At 35.0% G+C, this 18,625-nt stretch overlaps 1 protein-coding gene across 2 annotated transcripts in view; it reads left to right on the top strand.

Annotated features, from left to right (window-relative positions):
• Window positions 1–18,148, top strand: part of LOC132163226 (ARM repeat superfamily protein) — a 42,316-nt gene extending 24,168 nt beyond the window's left edge. The window contains exons 21-35 of one of the 2 annotated variants that reach the window (XM_059573434.2): window positions 1,245–1,412; window positions 1,499–1,792; window positions 2,066–2,242; window positions 4,750–5,013; window positions 6,774–6,872; window positions 6,960–7,144; window positions 9,898–10,233; window positions 12,271–12,424; window positions 12,668–12,778; window positions 13,222–13,389; window positions 14,533–14,659; window positions 16,499–16,657; window positions 16,742–16,854; window positions 16,938–16,997; window positions 17,828–18,148. In XM_059573434.2, coding sequence (XP_059429417.2) covers window positions 1,245–1,412; window positions 1,499–1,792; window positions 2,066–2,242; window positions 4,750–5,013; window positions 6,774–6,872; window positions 6,960–7,144; window positions 9,898–10,233; window positions 12,271–12,424; window positions 12,668–12,778; window positions 13,222–13,389; window positions 14,533–14,659; window positions 16,499–16,657; window positions 16,742–16,854; window positions 16,938–16,997; window positions 17,828–18,025 — 2,613 coding nt within the window. In that variant the 3' untranslated portion in view covers window positions 18,026–18,148. Of the gene's footprint in view, window positions 1–1,244; window positions 1,413–1,498; window positions 1,793–2,065; window positions 2,243–4,749; window positions 5,014–6,773; window positions 7,145–9,897; window positions 10,234–12,270; window positions 12,425–12,667; window positions 12,779–13,221; window positions 13,390–14,532; window positions 14,660–16,498; window positions 16,658–16,741; window positions 16,855–16,937; window positions 16,998–17,827 lie in introns of both variants that reach the window. The other variant, XM_088518703.1, reaches the window with a different exon arrangement.
• The last annotated feature ends 477 nt before the right edge of the window (window positions 18,149–18,625 follow it).

Raw genomic sequence — 18,625 nt, 5'->3', positions numbered from 1 at the left:
TCAAGATGAAAATAGTCAAACCTAGTGCACTTCCTTCTATGATCCTCACTAGATGCCAAATGGCAGTGTAGGGAGTTGGCAAAATGCTCTGTGGATTCCAACTTCTGGATCTTGATGCTTGCTATGAAAATAGGGCAGAAACACCAGAAAGATAATTGGCCAAATTATACCTCTTTTTTCATGTGTATGTAGAAATTGAGATACACTGTGTAACAACTTTATGTGACAACACCTTTCACTACTTTGGGACATTCATGAAAATGAATGAAGTGATTGTGGCAGGCTGAATAACGAGACTATAACCTAACAAGTCCTTCACCAAATTGCTTACTTGGGCCTCGTCTGGGTGACAAAACAATTAGAGTAGTTTGGTCGAAATGTGCATCTCCCTTGTGCAGTTGCAGGATTTTGCCTGAAGATTTTGAACCGCACCAAAGGAACTTCAAAATAGTAAAGGTCTAATTACTGCTAAAATGATCAAGGATTATCTGGATGCTATAAGAATATTAATTAAATGATTAGATTCTCTATTTCCTATCAACTTAAGCTTTTGAGTTAAGTAGTTATTTAACATAGTATCATAGCAAAGGTTCTGAGTTCGAACCTTGTTTCCATCGTTTACTTTCCATTTCAATTAAATATTTCACGTGTTGGGCTTCCTGTTTCACTTATTAAAAAGGAGTTTGATCCCACACGTGAGGGAGAGTGTTGGAATATTAATTAAATAATTAAATTCACCATTTTCTATTAGTTTAAATTTTCGGGATAAACGGTAGGTTTATAGATGCATTTTGATTTTTTGGTGGGAAGAGGTTTTACCAGAAGAATGGTACATGCGCATTTATTAATTTTATTCTTGAGGTCAATGCCAGCTGTAATAATCGCCTTTATAGACCAGAACCTTGGGCAGTAGGGCCTGCTTGCACATCTCACCCTTCTTAGTGGTCCACGTGAGCTACAATGATGCTCTTAGATTCTGCTAAGGGGATCCCTTTTAGATTCACAGATCTTGGGTTTTATTGAGAATGATCTTTTCAGAGAAAACTTTTGGCTTATTTCTATTGGGTTGAAAATTGTAAACATTACAAATGCCGGAGGTGTCGATTACGATTCTAGGCAGCCCATTTTCTTGTCAATGCCAAATGATTATGAGGATGTCATTTACTGTTGGAATTTCTATTGCCACCAGCTTCTTGTGATACCAGAATGGGAATGGGAGTGTTTAATATCTCATATGAATGCAGGAGGCTTTCTCACAACTGCTTGGTGAACAGAATGAACTTACACAAGAGTTGGCCTCACATGGCATGAGTATTGTGTATGAACTTGGTGATGCAGCAATGAAGCAAAACTTGGTGAATGCACTTGTAAGCAATCTGACTGGTTCAGGGAAGAGGAAAAGAGCCATCAAGGTAAGTTGGTATTCTCATATCTTCTCTCTCTCTCTCTCTCTCTCTCTCCCCATTTAAGCCCGGGGTCCAATGTTTTTGCTGTGCAGCTTGTTGGAGACTCTGAAGTGTTTAAAGAGGGGGCTATTGGTGAAAGTCATAGTGGTGGGAAGCTGACCACATATAAGGAGCTCTGCAGCTTAGCAAATGAGATGGGGCAGCCAGACTTAATTTATAAGTTTATGGATCTTGCTAATTATCAAGTTTCATTAAATTCTAAGAGGGGTGCTGCTTTCGGGTTTTCTAAGATAGCAAAGCAAGCAGGGGATGCTCTTAAGCCACACTTACGTACATTGATTCCAAGGCTTGTCCGCTACCAATATGATCCTGATAAAAATGTGCAGGTACACATCTTTGAGTGCTCTGAGTAAATTAAGGAGTTATTACACTATCAATATTTGTGGTCCATACCTTCATAAATATCTTTTCGTCTGCATTCAGTTTTTTTACATATTCTTTAACATATATGTTTCCACAAGTAGTGATATCCCTTCCCCCCTTTTCCAATGATATGGCAATTTGTATAACTATGCATTCATATTAACTTTGTATATCTTAGTATCCTCATTTGTTTCAGGCCAAATAATTTATTGCCTCTTGTCATTGCAATGTTTTAGGATGCAATGGCCCACATCTGGAAGTCACTAGTTACTGACTCAAAGACAACCATAGATGAAAACTTTGATCTCATTATTGATGATTTGTTGGTACAATGTGGATCTAGGCTTTGGCGGTCACGTGAGGCATCCTGTCTAGCCCTTGCAGATATTATCCAAGGACGGAAATTTGATCAGGTGAGGAGGTTTTTATCATTTTTTTTTTCTAGTCAATTGCAAACTCAAGTTTGATAGCATAACCTAGAAATCCTTGCTTAGGTTCCTCGGCAAAAGTATATTAAATTATGTTGGAATTATTAAGATCCATATTCTCAGTACACATGATTACAAACTTTAATGTAACATAATGTTTGAAGAAGTAATAGTGTCTCCTATCATGTCTTTGTAACTACAATAAGCCTCAAATACCGTGGCTTAATCTGACTACTAGATTGTCCTCGGGATTGGATGGTAGTTTGTTCTCTTATCATCTCAAGAGGTTTGGATGTTATAAATCTTACTTCTTTCAACCAAGTCCAAGTGGGAAAAAGGTTGTGGCATTATGAAAAGTAGGGGAATCATTTTCAAAGCCGTAATAGTGGATTAACACTTGAAGAAGTTTATGGTTATAGATATTTTGCTCTGGTGTGAAGTTCTCATCACTCAGGCATTTGGAATGGCATAAGAGGTGGTTAGGACCAAGACTTGCAGATATTTGTAACTAGGGAAATAAAATTGGCGTGATGGTTGTCTTTTTTTTTTTTTTTTTCTTTTCTGTGTCCCATTTTGATTTATCTTCTAAACAAGATGTTATTAATTTCCTAATGCTTTCAGCAATCCATGAGTATCGATGTTGATTTGCAGATTAAAATATTGTTTTTTTATAGTAGTTTGTATGTTTTTAGTAAGAATACATCATACTAATAGTTCGTGCTTTTTCCTTTTTTTTTTTTTTTCTTTTTTTTTTTTTTTCCGTATTCCAGTGTAACATGTGCCATTGGAGAAATTGTCATCTCATGACTTTTCCCAATTGAATACCTTTTAGATAGACTGAGCTCCAATGCGTCTGTAGTGTGTGTTGATCTTAACTTCTATTTTCATGCTTCTTGAACTTTCACTTATTGATATCCTGAACTCTTTGTATTCAGTTCTTCTGGGAATTGAATAGTGATTTTCAAGATGGAAAGATATTTATGCAATGGTTTTTTGCACTTATTATCATTGAATGGCTTGATTTTTTATATTTTTCTCTGAACCAATGTTCTAGAAACGTTGAATCTGGTGATTTAAGATGAATGAGGTTATTCATTTTTTATTATTTTGTAATTGTTGGAAATATAGCTTATTCAATGTAATTGGTAAGAACGGGTACTGACACTCCAGCTTCCCAACCCAAATATGAGGAGGTGAAACTTCCTGCACGTGCTTGTGAATTGTGATAGCTTTTCAGAAATATGCTAGTACATGGCATTGACCCCTTTTCTGCACTAATGTAATGCTATTTTTGTTGCAAAATATAAAAAAATAAAAGAAAAAGCTGTGCAAAAGGAATGTCACAAATCGTGTTGAAGATTTATGATTCATGGAAGATTTTACTAATTGGATCATCTTTCTATGTGACATTCAATTTTGTAACTTGGATATAATTGGACGGTATTTGAACTAATATTAAGTCCCAATTAGACTTGAGTCCTAGTCAAAATATCAACTTTGGAGAATTTATATACTTAATTGTTAAATTTATATCTAGGATTTACCCTCATTAATGGAAAATATAAGTAAAATAATCCATTTAGAAGATGGATTCAGATATAAATCCAATCCAGAATTTTGGCTTTTTAGTTGAATTCTAAGCTCACCTTATTTCCGAGATTTAGACTTTAAGTAGGAGTTTGTGATAGCTAAATGGACTCACCGGATTTTTTTTGTTTTTTTGTAAGTATAACTCCAAAAAAAAGAATGGAGAGTCGGTTGATCATCTTCTTCTCCATTGCGAGATTGCAAGTGTTCTTTGGCATACTATTTTTGATCGGTTTGGGCTGTTTTGGGTCATGCCTTGCAAGGTGAGGGGCTTGTTCGATTGTTGGTGGTCGGGAGGAAGTTCTCGAAGCGCGGTAGTGTGGAAGATGATCCCTTTGTGTCTTATGTGGTGTATTTGGAATGAAAGGAATGCTAGATGCTTTGAAAACTCCACTAGGACTATAGAGGATTTGACTCATTTTTTCTTCTTTACTTTGTATTCCTGGACGGCCGCTTGGCTAGCTCCTATAGGAATTAGTTTCTCTGATTTTCTTGTTCATTTTTCTCCCTCTTAGGCGCTCTCTTGTATACTTCCCGTGTATATGGGTTGCGCCCCTCTGCGCTCTTTTATATCATATTTACTTATCAAAAAAAAAATAACTCCAATGTTATTACATGTGCACTAGAATCTGACACATTCAAAAGCCCTGCTATCACACCATCGTTAACCATTGTGCCCCTTAGTAAACATGAATACGTTTATATTTCCATGTCAGCATCCACAATACGGGCCCCTATGTTAATAGAGGCAAGTATTCGTGGATGCTTGTTTCAGTATAATCATATACCTTGTGACATATCTATCTAATACTCTGATTGTTCCTATCTTTCTATCTACAGCATCCGTAATATATCATTGCATTTGCTGTATAGTGGTGCATGATAATTGTATTTTTTACATGCAGGTTGGAAAGCATTTGAAAAAATTATGGGCAGCAGCATTTCGAGCGATGGATGACATAAAAGAGACAGTTCGTACTTCTGGTGAAAAATTATGTCGTGCTCTAGCTTCGTTGACAATGAGGCTTTGTGATGTGTCCCTAACTAACATTTCAGATGCAAGCCAAGCAATGGATATTGTTCTACCTTTTTTGCTTGCTGAAGGCATATTAAGTAAAGTTGACAGTGTCCGTAAGGCATCTATTGTAGTAGTTATGAAACTTGCGAAGGTTAGCATTGTTTTGTAGTATCATGATTTTTTTTTTTTGCATGAAAAATAACTGATGCTTTCTGTTAATATTGTGCTAGCTTTAAAATAGTGCCACGGTATAGATATATACACTTGCAGTATAATGACATTTCTTTATGGACTTTTTCAAACTTAGTTGCTGTCTCAACATGAGAGGTTGCATTCTGATCTATTCACATTAAGATGTTTACATATAAATACATTGCTATATAATTTGGTATATGTATGCGTGTACAATCAGACACTAAATGGTCTACCAGTCTGCAATTGTGATATGCGACTGATATTCATCCTTTGATACTTGAAGAAAAAACAGAGGCTGATGTCTGCTAGTTTTTAGCTGACTTAAAAACTTTTCAATTTGAGGTGGATCATTTGCATCTTCTGAATGTGAGAAAACTCCAGTATTCTTGTTATAATTTATTACTACCATTTTGATTGTAGCCACAGGCAGGGTCTGACATGCATCCTGGTATAACCAAAGCCTCAATGAACTCTCAAATTGTATAAACCTTTTTACTTGGTTGTGGAGGGGTATTATTTATTCAAGAACAAGTATAAAATGATAACAATGTGGAGTAATGACAGCGGTGGAACACTGATTTTCAATTCATTCAAATAATTTATTGTTAGAACGAATTAGATGTGTTGAACCCTGTATCGACTTTTCTTTAGGGAAAAACACCAACAAATAAAAAGACATAGTATATTAAGAAATACTTGTACATAGATCGTTCAGCATATTAATGACTTCACACCCTTAAAAATAAAATGCAACAACTAACTTGTTGAGTTATGTTGATATAAGCTATGTTTGCTGGTATTGGAATCATATTTAGTTGGCTGAGGATGGGTTGTATCGTTCTATGATTAACTCAACTGAATAAAACCTGAATCCCAACAACTAGGGTCAGTCACATCGGAATTATTCTCCATAAAAATTTAATGGTCTTTTTCTGCTTGGTTAAATTATCAGTCATTGTCATCATCCACCTCTTTACCCTCCTTTCCATTGAGCTCCTTTGACTTGAATCAAATAAGCCCTCCTTAACCCTTAGGGGTACAACATTGATGAACTTGGCTGGCCCACATTAAAAAAATTTCCTTATATTGTACTGTCATGATACAATATTTTTTTATCTTTTCTTTTTTTATTGTTTCTTACTGCCATTCCTTTATTTCAGCATCCTCGTTTCCGCTGCACTCCTTTTCTTGGCATTTTTCCGCTGCACTCCTCTTCTTGGCATTTTTATTAGAAGGCGTAATTTTGACCATCTCATTACTTATCCAACAATCCCTTCTTACTCCCCTAGTAGATCTCATTATGTTTCATTGTCAGTTTCTTTTGAAATGACTTTCTTCACTCCTATATCTCTATTACAAGATTTGTAGCTTGAATACTGAAACCAGGTGCAAAAAACCGAAAACTCTTCTGCGATGTTTTAATTTAATTTCTGCGATGTCGTTTAACTGCTCTCATTAAGTGTTTGCATATGAAATTCGAAATTGTAAAGCTTTGATGCTTTATCTAATTTTTCTCATTATGCCCATACTTGATTCCTAAGCAACTGGTTCTGGCAGTACACCTTTCAGACTTTCATGTAGTTGATTAGTATACCTGTAAATCACTAACTACCATTTAACTCATTTGATTTCTTTCATTTATTTGTAGCATGAAAGACTAGGTTTCTTTTTTTTTTACTATTAAATATTCTCTGTTAATTTGTGACTTTCTAACAGGGTGCGGGGATTGCAATACGTCCACATTTATCTGATTTAGTTTGTTGTATGCTGGAAAGTTTATCTAGCCTTGAAGACCAAGGGCTCAATTATGTTGAGGTTTGGCATTATCCTATTATAGCATTTCTATCAGCAATGCTGTCTAGTTTATTCTTTCTTTCTTTTTTAATTATTTTTCTTTTGCAGCTGCATGCAGCAAATGTTGGTATACAAACAGAAAAACTGGAAACTTTGAGAATTTCAATTGCAAAAGGCTCTCCCATGTGGGAGACTCTTGACCTATGCATAAAAGTTGTAGATACTGAGTCATTAGATCCATTGGTTCCTCGTCTTGCTCAATTGGTACGCGCTGGAATAGGCCTCAACACTAGGTATGTAGTTACACCAATTCATGCACTATATTTTAGGAAAAAATGGAAATGAGAATGGAATTATTTGTATTTAATAACAGTATGTGCTGCCACTACTCTTTCTTAACATTTATAGATTAAGATACTCTTTCAGTGTGCTTAGATTGATGCTATATCTTAAATCTGCAAGTTATGAGTAAGACAGTTTTCTTGCAAGTACTAAGGAAGTCAATAACGCACATACCCTAAACAGAAAAGGTTGACAGAATTGAAGAATATCAGAGTATAGAAGTTAGGTCAAGCCCGTCTGCACACATGGTGTATACAACCTGGAAGACAGAATCAAGCAAGAAGAGACTGTCCATGAAATACTGAAAACTTGGGCTTATACTGATATCTAAAGATGGTGCCCACAAAATAACAAGTATTTATTTAATCCAGCAGGTTCAAATATTAGACCCTTTAGCTACCTCCTGTTGTGTCCCTCTCCAGTTGCACCACAAAACACAAATACGAAATTTCAAAGATTCAATGTGTTTCACATATTTTGTTCGGTTTCAGGGCCTTTCTACTGAAATGACGTTTTTGGATGGAAAATTTTTGGTATTTTTTAGAGTGGGTCATTTGAAAGGAATGTGAAATTCTTATGCATTTACAATGTTGCATAAAATTTTGATTGGGTATAAATGCAAGTTTCGTTCCAAGTTTCAATATGTTCCTTAGTGTTTCCTCATTTCATTTAAACATATATATTTAACTCTGAGATTTTAAAGAAGATGATGCATATATGTTTTGGTCCCAAATCCACATAAACATATTTATAAAACTCTAGATTATGTGGCTATATGAGATGAAATACTTATCTCATTAGACTATTTGAATGTTTATGCTATCTACCATATTGAGATATTCCTTAAATGTTTCTGATTTTAAGAATTTCAAATGGCTTAAATGCTTTGAGTAGTCTTCCTTCTTTTCCTTTTTGGATTTTCAAGATTTGTTAAACTTTAGATTGAAATTGTTTAGGAATCTCTAGTCAACAGCATGTATACTTTGAGGTTCTCTCCTTTATTTTTTATAAAGTTTTATTTACCTATCAAAAAATAGTTGAAATGACGGTATGCAAAATGAAAAATCAGTCCTTGTGATTTTACTGAGCTGCAAATAGCTACCTGGAGTTAAAAAAAAAGTGACTTAAAACTCCTTGGGGTAAGCAAATTGGACAGAATTCGTTACTGAGTTGCAAATAGTTACCTGGACACGTTTTTTGTTAGCACATTGGACAGAATCCGTTAATGTGCCATGCCAACACCAACAATATTGTAACGCATGTTTTTAAGAATAAAAAATTTGAAAATATAAAATCAAGTGTAAAAATTAAAAAAAAAAAAAACTTATGGGGGTGATTGAACCATCCCAAGCCAGCCAAAGGTCTCCACTCCTCCCATGTTGACCCACGGCCGTTCTCCACAGACCCACCGTGGGTGTAAACTTGTGTGGAACACGACTCATATAGCATTATTAATTTATGAAGCACATGGTTAAATTTTTTTTGCAATTTAGGTTTAGTTCGGACAAATTACCTTTCTGCATCATCGTTTCACATTGTGTTATTTTTCTGATTTCTTGTACCCTGTTGAGTAATTTATCATGTAAACAAGCGCCACAAAATGCAAATCTGGTTACTAATAGTCTTCTAGTCTGGGAGGATGAAAGGAAATCCAGCTTGTTGCATGTGTTTTCTGTATTGGAGGGAGCCATTAATATTGCTGGTATTTTCTGCGTTGTTTGAGGCCCTTTTACAGAAGAGATCAGTGAGGATTTTATACTAGAAGCCACATCATCTCCTTGAGACCCATGGCTGGGTCTCCTCCTTGAGACCCTCTGGCCGGCTTGGGTCAACCCCTTGCTATAATTTATATTTTTATATTTTGTTTTTTATTCTAAAGAACACATATTGTAATATTATTGGTGCTGACATGGCACAGTAATGGATTCCGTCCAATTTGCTAACAGAAAACGCGTTTAGGGACCTATTTGTGTTTTTTGCTTACCCTAGGGAGTTTTCAGTCACTTTTTAAAAACCAGGGACCTATTTGCAACTTAGTGAAATCATAGGGTCTAATTTTGCATTTTTCCATTTTTTGATGATCTACTTGTATTTTGATTGCTCCTTGCAATAATTAGTGGCTCAATTTTCCTTTTTTCTTGTTACATAACACGTCCATTACAAAAGGCAAACAATTACTTTCACACAATAACGTTTATCATAAAATTACTTTCCTGCTCCATCCTTTTTGTTTACTAATTGTAAGACGTGTTAGAGGAATAGGAAGAAAATCTATGAAAAGGAAGAGCTGGTTTCTATATCAGCCACCATTCCATCATTTCATATATATATGGGAGGAGCATACATTTACAATATGACAATAGGACAGAATATTCTTGAAAGAGACAGCTGGTAGGGACAGCTGTACAGGGACACCTCACCAAGTGATTCTTCTAGAAGAGTAGCATTCTCTCTCTCTAACAACATATATCAAACTTAGTTGGTGATACTGCAGTCTGCAGTTTAACTAGAAAGAGCATAATGATACATACATCTTTATGATTCAAAGGAGTGATAATTGGAAATTCTTAAACTACCTCACGGTGCCTTGGGCACAGGTAATATTTTTCTGAAAAGTGTAATCTTTTTGGCATGTACACATGTACACATTTACTGACAACAAATGAATCTATTTGTTTCTGATAGTTTACATATTCTTTTGCAGGGTTGGTGTTGCCAGCTTTATTAGCTTACTAGTTCAAAATGTTGGTGCTGATATCAGACCATATACAAACATGCTATTAAGGCTGTTGTTTCCAGTTGTTAAGGAGGATAAAAGTGTTGCAGCGAAACGTTCCTTTGCCAATGCTTGTGCCCTTGTTCTTAAGCATGCAACGCCCCTTCAGGCTGAAAAAATAATAGAAGAAACTGCAGCTTTGCATACTGGTGATAAGAATGATCAAATGTCATGTGCAATTTTATTAAAAAGCTATTCATCTATGGCCTCAGATGTTGTGAGTGGATATCATGCAGTGCTTGTTCCAGTTATCTTTGTTTCAAGGTCTGAATCAGGCATTTGGTTCTTTTAGTTACTTTTTGACATATTACTATTGCTCTCACCAAAAAAAGAGGAGATTATTATTGAAAATTTTTCAATCTGATATATTGTTATCACCATTGTTTGCCCCAAGTATTTAGTATCAGGTTGGCAGGGAATATAGTTGACATATAACATAAAATTTTAGAGATTTTTTTTTTTTTTTTTTTCTTCTTGTGGGGGAGGAGGTGCAATGGTTAGTTGTTTACAGACTTAAGAAGTTTTAGGCTGCATTCTACATTTACATATTAAGGTAATACTATTTCCTATTCTGGTAGAGAATTACTTCAAAGTCTTGGATGACTGTATGCTTTTGGACTCATGCACTTAAATCACTAGAAATTATGAAATATGAAACAACGTAAGAAGTCATTTGAAAATAATTTTCTGCGAGCCAGTACTTTCCTACTGTTGATTAATTTTTGTTGAGCAAGATAATTCATGATAATGGTCAATGCGATAAAGACCAGCACAGTATTCAGAATAGTCCGTTCACCTGAAACACAATTCTACAAATACATCAGAACTGCATAACAATATATAGTGGAATTGATTCAATAGATAAATACATCAAAACTGTATAGCAAAATATTGTGGAATGGATTCAATTTTTTAAGATCGTGGACATCATAAATGGGGGTTATATATGACCTTTTCAGATAATGGCTCCAAAAGAAAAATCAGTGGGCCTTCTATAGTCTATATGGTTTTTATCCTTTCTTATTCTTCTGTCGATGTTTCTTTTGTCTTTGTTATTATTCTTATTCTTGTTGTTGTTGATGTTATTATTATTACTGTTACTAACATCATTATTGTTCTTACTGTTATTTTTATCTTCTATCTACTCACTTTAACCAATACAATCCAATCTCTTATCTTTTTCATTTTGATTTTCTTTATTCTTTATCTTAGATGATGTTTTGTTCTTCTTTGTGGCCATGAAGCCCTCGTTAGGAGCAAGGGATCACTGATAACCTATATACTATAAGCATCTGTTATATATTACCAAATAATTGGTTTTTTTACTCTGCTGTGACAGAAGGTGTTCTATTGATTCTCATGAGCTGTGTGTATGATGTTGGTACATGTATCTGATTTGGTTCTGTTTATATACTGTTTCACAATATTAGATTGTGGTTATTTGAATATCAGTCTTTTCATAGTGTCTCATTGGGAAACTTTTTTTTTTTTTTTAAATTTTTTATTTAGTTTACCGGTAGAAAGCTATTTTTTTGGTACACTAATGAAATCTGAGTTCAAATAACTGCCATGAGCTAAATCAGGTCAAGACTCTTGGTCAAAAGGATTAACATAAGTTTGTAATCTGAATAATCTTAGTGAGCTTTTATCTTCTTCCTTCCTTTTTCTTTCTTTTTAAGTACTTAGAGGGAGGTTTGATATGGCTCTGAGAAAAGGGAACAGAAATAACAAAAAAATGGGAAAGGGGCTATATGCTCGAATGGGGTGCGACTTTGGATTAGTATGGAACCATCTTTTGGAAGAAACTTTATGTTTGTAAGTGATTTATTCAGTCAAAATGTTTACAAAAATGATTGTATTCTCCATTCAAGCCAGATATAACAGACAAGACCTCCTCTAAAAGAGAAATTGTGAGTCAGGTGCTACTGAAAATGACCAGTAAATAGGTGTGCTGTTGGCTCCAGAAATGTTGAATGATTTGCATAGACTTCCTTAGTCTCCACTTCCACATACCATATTACAGCTATTCTATCCACTTTAGTTTGTGTACTAATCAATTTTGGGTACCCACCTTTATCATCTCTAGGTAACCTAAGGTAAGATGAGTTGGAGCTTGATAGTCCTTTACTTGACAAATGATAACTACTAAGTTCTCCATTGAATAAGATATTAATATTTTTAAAGACAATCAGGAAAATGTTGACACTTTTTAAAGATTTCCTAATTAACCAACAAAGTGATAATGATTATGCAAGTGAAAATATTATTTGCTCTGAAATCAACCAGTCATTGGTAATGCAGGTTTGAGGATGAAAAGTTTGTTTCTGGCCTATTTGAGGAGTTGTGGGAAGAAAGTACAAGTGGTGAACGCGTCACCCTCCAGTTGTACTTGGGAGAAATTGTTTCTCTTATATGTGAGAGCATTACACTATCATCATGGGCAAGTAAAAGAAAGGTTGGTGTTATCTTTTCCACTTTGTTCTACTCGCCTTTTATTTTAGCTTACGATAAGCAAAAATTGGTTGCCATTGGTCTTTTCGACCAAATAGCCTCTCCAGCCCCTACTGAAAAGTGGTGAAGGGTCAGCTTACTTTCAATTGCATAAGAGTGAGTTGTAAGCTATTGAAAGAGAAAAAAATCGTCCCTTTCATTTCTGTTTTCAGAAGATCTTTGCTTATTTGTTTGTTTCCACTTGCAGTCAGCGCAAGCGATTTGCAAACTAAGTGAAGTTTTGGGCGAATCCATGTCGTCTTATCATGAAGTTTTGCTCCAATCTCTTATGAAGGAAATTCCTGGTCGTCTATGGGAGGTAGGAGGAACTATTCATGAGCTTTGAACCGGAGAATTCATTGCAAGTCTCAACGCTTGTGGAATTCCTAGATTTATGTGCTTCATTTTCAGCTTAAAAGCTTGTATATGTGGGCTCTTTTGTATACTTCCTGTGTACATGGGTTGCACCCCTTGTGCTTTTTATAAATTGATATTATCTATTAAATATATATATATATATATATATATATATATATATATATATATATAGGCCATATGTTTAACTGCATATGCATCAATGTTTTTCTTCTTCTTTATTTTCCTAAATATCAAGTAATATCTCAGGAACAGAATTCCATCATGAATTACTTTTTAATGGCAATCACGCCATTATAATTTCTTAATTATATTGTCAGTGTAGTATCTATTTTTATTTTACCCTATTTTGCCATTATTGAGATCCAATACTTTTAAATGTGACAGGGGAAGGATGCTCTATTATATGCGTTAGGTACTCTCTCTGCATCTTGCCATAAAGCGATCTCCGCTGGTGATCCCAGCAGTCCTAATGCAATTTTGAGTTTGGTATCTTCTGCATGCTCCAAAAAGGTGAAGAAATATCGTGAAGCCGCTTTCTCCTGTCTTGAACAGGTTAGTATTTTATAATGGTTGCTGTAATATGTCCACAGAATGCTTCCCTTTTTCTTTTCTGGAAAATTAAACATTGAAACCTTTTAGCATTTTTATTCCAAGTAAATTTTTTAACATTCTTCAATTGCATTTACATGTGCGACTTCATGCTGAAGCAAGTTTCAATGAGTTCTGGTTCCTTACCTATAGTTCTTTGTGGTCCTGCGGTCCTTTGTAGAAACGTGTACTAGTGCATAACATTTTTTACTGAATTATTTCAAAACCATCAACATATATTGGACATAAATTTGGATATATTCTTTTGCATAGAACCCCACATCTGTAAGTAATATCAGAGTCCAAAATGTTGAAGAAAAAAAAAATATACTGCAGGCCCCATATTAGTTTTGATATTCTGTGATGACCATCTAAATGGCGACAAAATATTTGTACTGAACCCTAACTAGTTGGATTCAATGCTTAGTTGAGTTGACTGAGTTGATAACCTTGAAATTTGCAACCTTTTAAAGGACCAATTCTGTTCATTATATTATCAAATCATAATAGTTCCAGGATGTTTGTCTGTAATATTAAAGTAACAATATTTATTTGTAAATGTAAGAAATTAATCAGTCATAATTATAAAACTATGAATTGATTTGTATTGCTTCATACCTCTGTCTCTCTCTTAAAGTGAGAAGAAATAACTAACTTCTTACATGATCAAATTGAATTCTTCGATCAGATGTGTGATTTTTGACAAATTCGAATTAGAATTGGTATTCCTCTAATTCATTATAATATTTCCCATAACAGATTGGATTAGGACCAACCCCGTATTTTAAACTTGTAACGTTTAAATATTTACAGCTGATATCAAAGCCATTACTTGAATGTACATTAGCTTACAGGAGGTCAGGTGTAACTATTCTCTATATGTTTTACTGATCTATCGGTGTCACTGTCCCATATTTATTCTTGAACTCTTGGCTTTGCTTTAGCTGTATCATAGGGTTTGGGGATATGCCCTCATGGTAATTGATGAAGTAACTACTTTTTTGAGTTTGTATCCTAATGTTTAAGTTGAGATTCAACGTCTGTCTTTTCTTTTCTTTTTCTATTTGACAAAGATAAACAAATTTTCCTTCCTGTATTTGTTTCCAGGTTATTAAAGCCTTTGGTCTTCCTGAGTTTTTCAACGCGGTTTTTCCTTTGTTATTCGATATGTGCAATTTGGCCTCTATCAATAAGTCTGGGCAAGCACCTTTGGCAAGTGATACTGCAAAAACAGGTTGTTACTTGATTATTTTTTCATCCAGATACTAGAATTTTATTCCTGTCTTAAGATTTATATTTGTACATTAAGTGAACTGGTTGGTAAAAGTTCATTTGCTCATTACATAAATTTAGCGAGAGAGCGAGAGAGAGAGAGAGAGAGAGAAGTCATGCAAGTTTCCTGTATCTTCCCTTTTGAGCGAATTGCAGTGCACATGCTTAACCCCAAGGCATTGAGTTCCTCTGATTTGTGGCTGTTCCTTAGGAGGTTTGAAGGATATGGCAATTGGCTTCTGAGGTGTTAATGATATGATATCTGATCATTGCCGCAAGTTTCCTGCCTATAAGTTTTTGGTTCTAGGACATGGACATATTTTAGCAGAATCATGGTATCCATCTTTCATCTTTACCAATGTGACTTAATGTCTCGTAGATATTGTCATGAGCTTGGGCTTCTGTAGCTGGCATGAATAAATCTCTTTCTATTTCTTTGGCTAATGGACAAGCAAAAAGTGTGATAGAGAAGGTAGAAAACTAGGGAGGCAGCTGTGAGATATGAGCTAAAGAGTGACTTTCTTGCCTCTTTCTCGTCTGGATGAATTGGGTGAACTTTGGGAATTGGAAAACGAAGCAATGGTACACACTTCTCGTCACATCTTTCCACTTTGCGACAAGTGAAGAGTGTGCCCCGTGAAAAGTTCTCTCTTATTTTTCTCCCCTGTATCTTTTCTCCCCAATTGCTCCAAACAAGAGGCTTTAAAATTTATCGCCACTCCAATTCTCTTCTTACTTTTCTCAATCCAAACAAAGTGAGTAGCTACCTATAAATAGACAATGAACATCTCTGGTTTATGTATGTTTAGAGCATTATCTAATAGTTACTTCGTAAAGGTGCTAACATATGAAGATGTCAAAGCACCAGGTCAAATCTTGATGAGGTCCTTGCAATGAGTCTGTCTTGCAGTACCATGATCTTCTTGCAGTTTCCTTTTTGTTCAGTAGGGAGATAATCAAGATTTTGTCACCTATTAGTATATTTATATTGTTTTAGGTTGTAATTCCAGATTTTGTGATTTAACTTAAATTCATATCTTTCTTTTTCTTCTGGGTGCGTGGAGTTGCAGCAGTGATGCATGTGATGGTTTTGGCTTACTGAATTCATTTTTCCTGGACTATTTAGTCTTGTTGGAACTACTGTGTTATGTATTAACCATGCATCTGTCAGATTAAATTGAAGTAGAGGAAATGGTCGTTAACTGTTGAATAAGTTTCTTCTTACAAAACCCCAAGGGGTTGGCTCTAGTAGTAAGAGCCTTGGCCTTTGTGGTAGTCCATGAGGTCTAAGGTTTGAATCCCCTTAAATGCAAACAACTCTTTGGGGTTAGCCCGCCGGTGAAACTGGAGTATTATCCGATCTGTGAGGAGGGGGAGCTTTACACGGGTCCGAAGTTTGCCTAACAGGGGTGGATTCACGAAGTGGCCCTGCCTTACAGGGGTTTTTTGTTATTAAAAAAAAAAAAAAAAAAGTTTCTTCTTAAATTATCTAATATCCAGCGTGCATGTTTCTCATTGTCAATTCTTCTGCTGTCACTTGATGAATGGGTTTGAACCTTGTTATAACATGTTGCGGCAGGTTTGTAACATGTTACCTAGCTTTACCGGGTCAGCAGGTTTATAACTGTCTCGGAATTGCCTTCCTGGTATAGGAGACAGGGATGCTACCACTTCAATCCAACCCCTTTTAATCAGCCAAAATCTCTTCTGCTCTGTGGCTAGCATTCACTTTACAAAATGTGAACTTGAGTATATTGGCTGTATAAGCTGGTAGTCTGAGCATAAACTTGCTTGTCTGCAGAATCGGATGAAATCAAAGATGTGTCTGTTCCACATGAGAAAATATTGGACTGCGTGACATCTTGCATCCATGTGGCACATATAAATGACATTCTTGAACAGCAGAAGAACTTAATGCATGTCTTCATAACTTCCTTGTCGCCTAGCTCTCCATGGACAGGTATCCTCCTTGCCTTTTTTTCTCTTTCCTTTGCGTTAGTCACGAAAAGTGTAGTGCCTTCATGTATGAAACTATCATGGGCAGTCAAAACAACGGCATTTTCATCAATCAAAGAACTTTGCTCAAGACTCAGCAAGGCCTTGGATGACTCCCAGGGAACTTCCCTTCATGCCAACTTAACTTCTCTAGTTCAGGAGGTAATCAGAGTCCGTTTTATTTGTCATATATATTTAATATTTCTGTGACTTATCTGAGCACCAATTTATGTACTTGTCCTCAGTTGTTTCACATGGTGTCACCTGAGATAGTTCAATGCATAAACACAGTAAAGATTGCGCAGGTATGACTTCAATTTCCTCATTTGGTTTGTCAATGCACGCCATCTTTTGTTCTAGTTAATGTTTATTTGGGGAAAACCTTGGAGCATAGAAACTCCAGGTGCACCTTATCTCTTGCTTGGCTTTCAAGTAAAACATCAGAAACATGAGGAAACTGATCCTAAAGATGAAGTCAGCATGGTTTTTCAGGAAAAGAAAAGAAAAATAAAATAAAAAAGGCAGCAGCTATTATTTTGATTTTTATAGACTTGCATGTTTAAAAACATTAGTATGTAGCTTTAAAGACATGCATTCAGAATTCCTTCCTCTGATCACATGGCAATATCATTATCTTTTTACATCAAACAGATTCTCTAATATGTCTCTGTATTGGTCGGTTCTTGCACTACATACATATGCAGTCTTTAATTTTGATAATGAGATTCAGGTGAAATTCTTTTCATTTTACTAATTTAATGGTATTCCTCCATGTTTTCTTTTTCCTAAAATTTTTCCCTTTTGAACAATGTTTGTCAAACATGCAAAACAAGTACTAACTCGCTAAACATGTTTATATAATGATCTCATAACACACAAATTCATAGATTCCAAAGTTTCTAAAAATCTGTGGCACATACATTCATATAATTCAGCTTTGTGGATATTGTCAGTATCTAAGTAGGAGTAATTTCTGAATTGGCATATATTTGCCCCTTCTTATTCAATTGGCACAATAATTGTCCTAGTTTTGACCTTCATTTTTCAAAGGATTCGGGACCATTTCCCATGTTTCCAAATTTACTAATGTTTCATCTGTTTATGCATTTCCTGATTCCCATGTTCCCAAATTTAGGTTCACATCACTGCTTCAGAGTGCCTTCTGGAAATCACCAACCTGTTCAAATGTCTTCCTTCAGTGCATTCGATAGATGTAGGGTTTAAGGATGAGCTTCTTCATCAGCTTGAGGTGGAGAAGAATGGGGAGGCAAAGTCATTGCTTAGAAAATGTATTGACATAATTGAAAACTTAAATTTAGAAAATGTCCAATGAACCTTAATTTTGTTTAGAGGATGAAGTTCAATTAATATGTCACAGCTAATAATGATATTTTTTATGGCATTCTATCTTATTTGAAGTATTAATCTCTTATGTAATTCATTCCACTTTTTTTTACCATCTATTTTTAGGAAAATTATACCCCGACCCTTGAGACTTCATATTGCAATTTGTTGAATTTAATTTAGATTTGTGCTTGGGATATTTTTAATTCAGACTTTTATTAGTGTTTATGTCTAAAAGATAGCATAAATGAAATAAAAACACATTTATGTTCCTGACATAAATAATTTTTTAAAAATAGTGAAAAAGAAAAATTATATATATAAGAGGAATGCTACAATGCATTCTACAAACCATCTCCCCACCATCTCTTCACTTTAACAATTTGATTTTTTCGAAAAAAAAAGAAAAAAAAAAAAGAGAGGTTAAATAGAGGAGATGGCTTGTAGAATGCAAAAGAGAATATCCCTATATATAAACATTAAAATGACGAGGGAATACACTTGGAAAACCAACAACTCTGACTATCAAAGCATTAATATACATGCTCTAAGCCAATTAAAATGCATAATCAAGGAATGAAATCATAAC

Source organism: Corylus avellana, chromosome 8 (genome assembly GCF_965113065.1).
Source record: "Corylus avellana chromosome 8, dhCorAvel1.hap1.2, whole genome shotgun sequence".
Lineage (NCBI taxonomy): Eukaryota > Viridiplantae > Streptophyta > Magnoliopsida > Fagales > Betulaceae > Corylus > Corylus avellana.
This window is presented reverse-complemented; position numbering and strand designations above follow the sequence as displayed.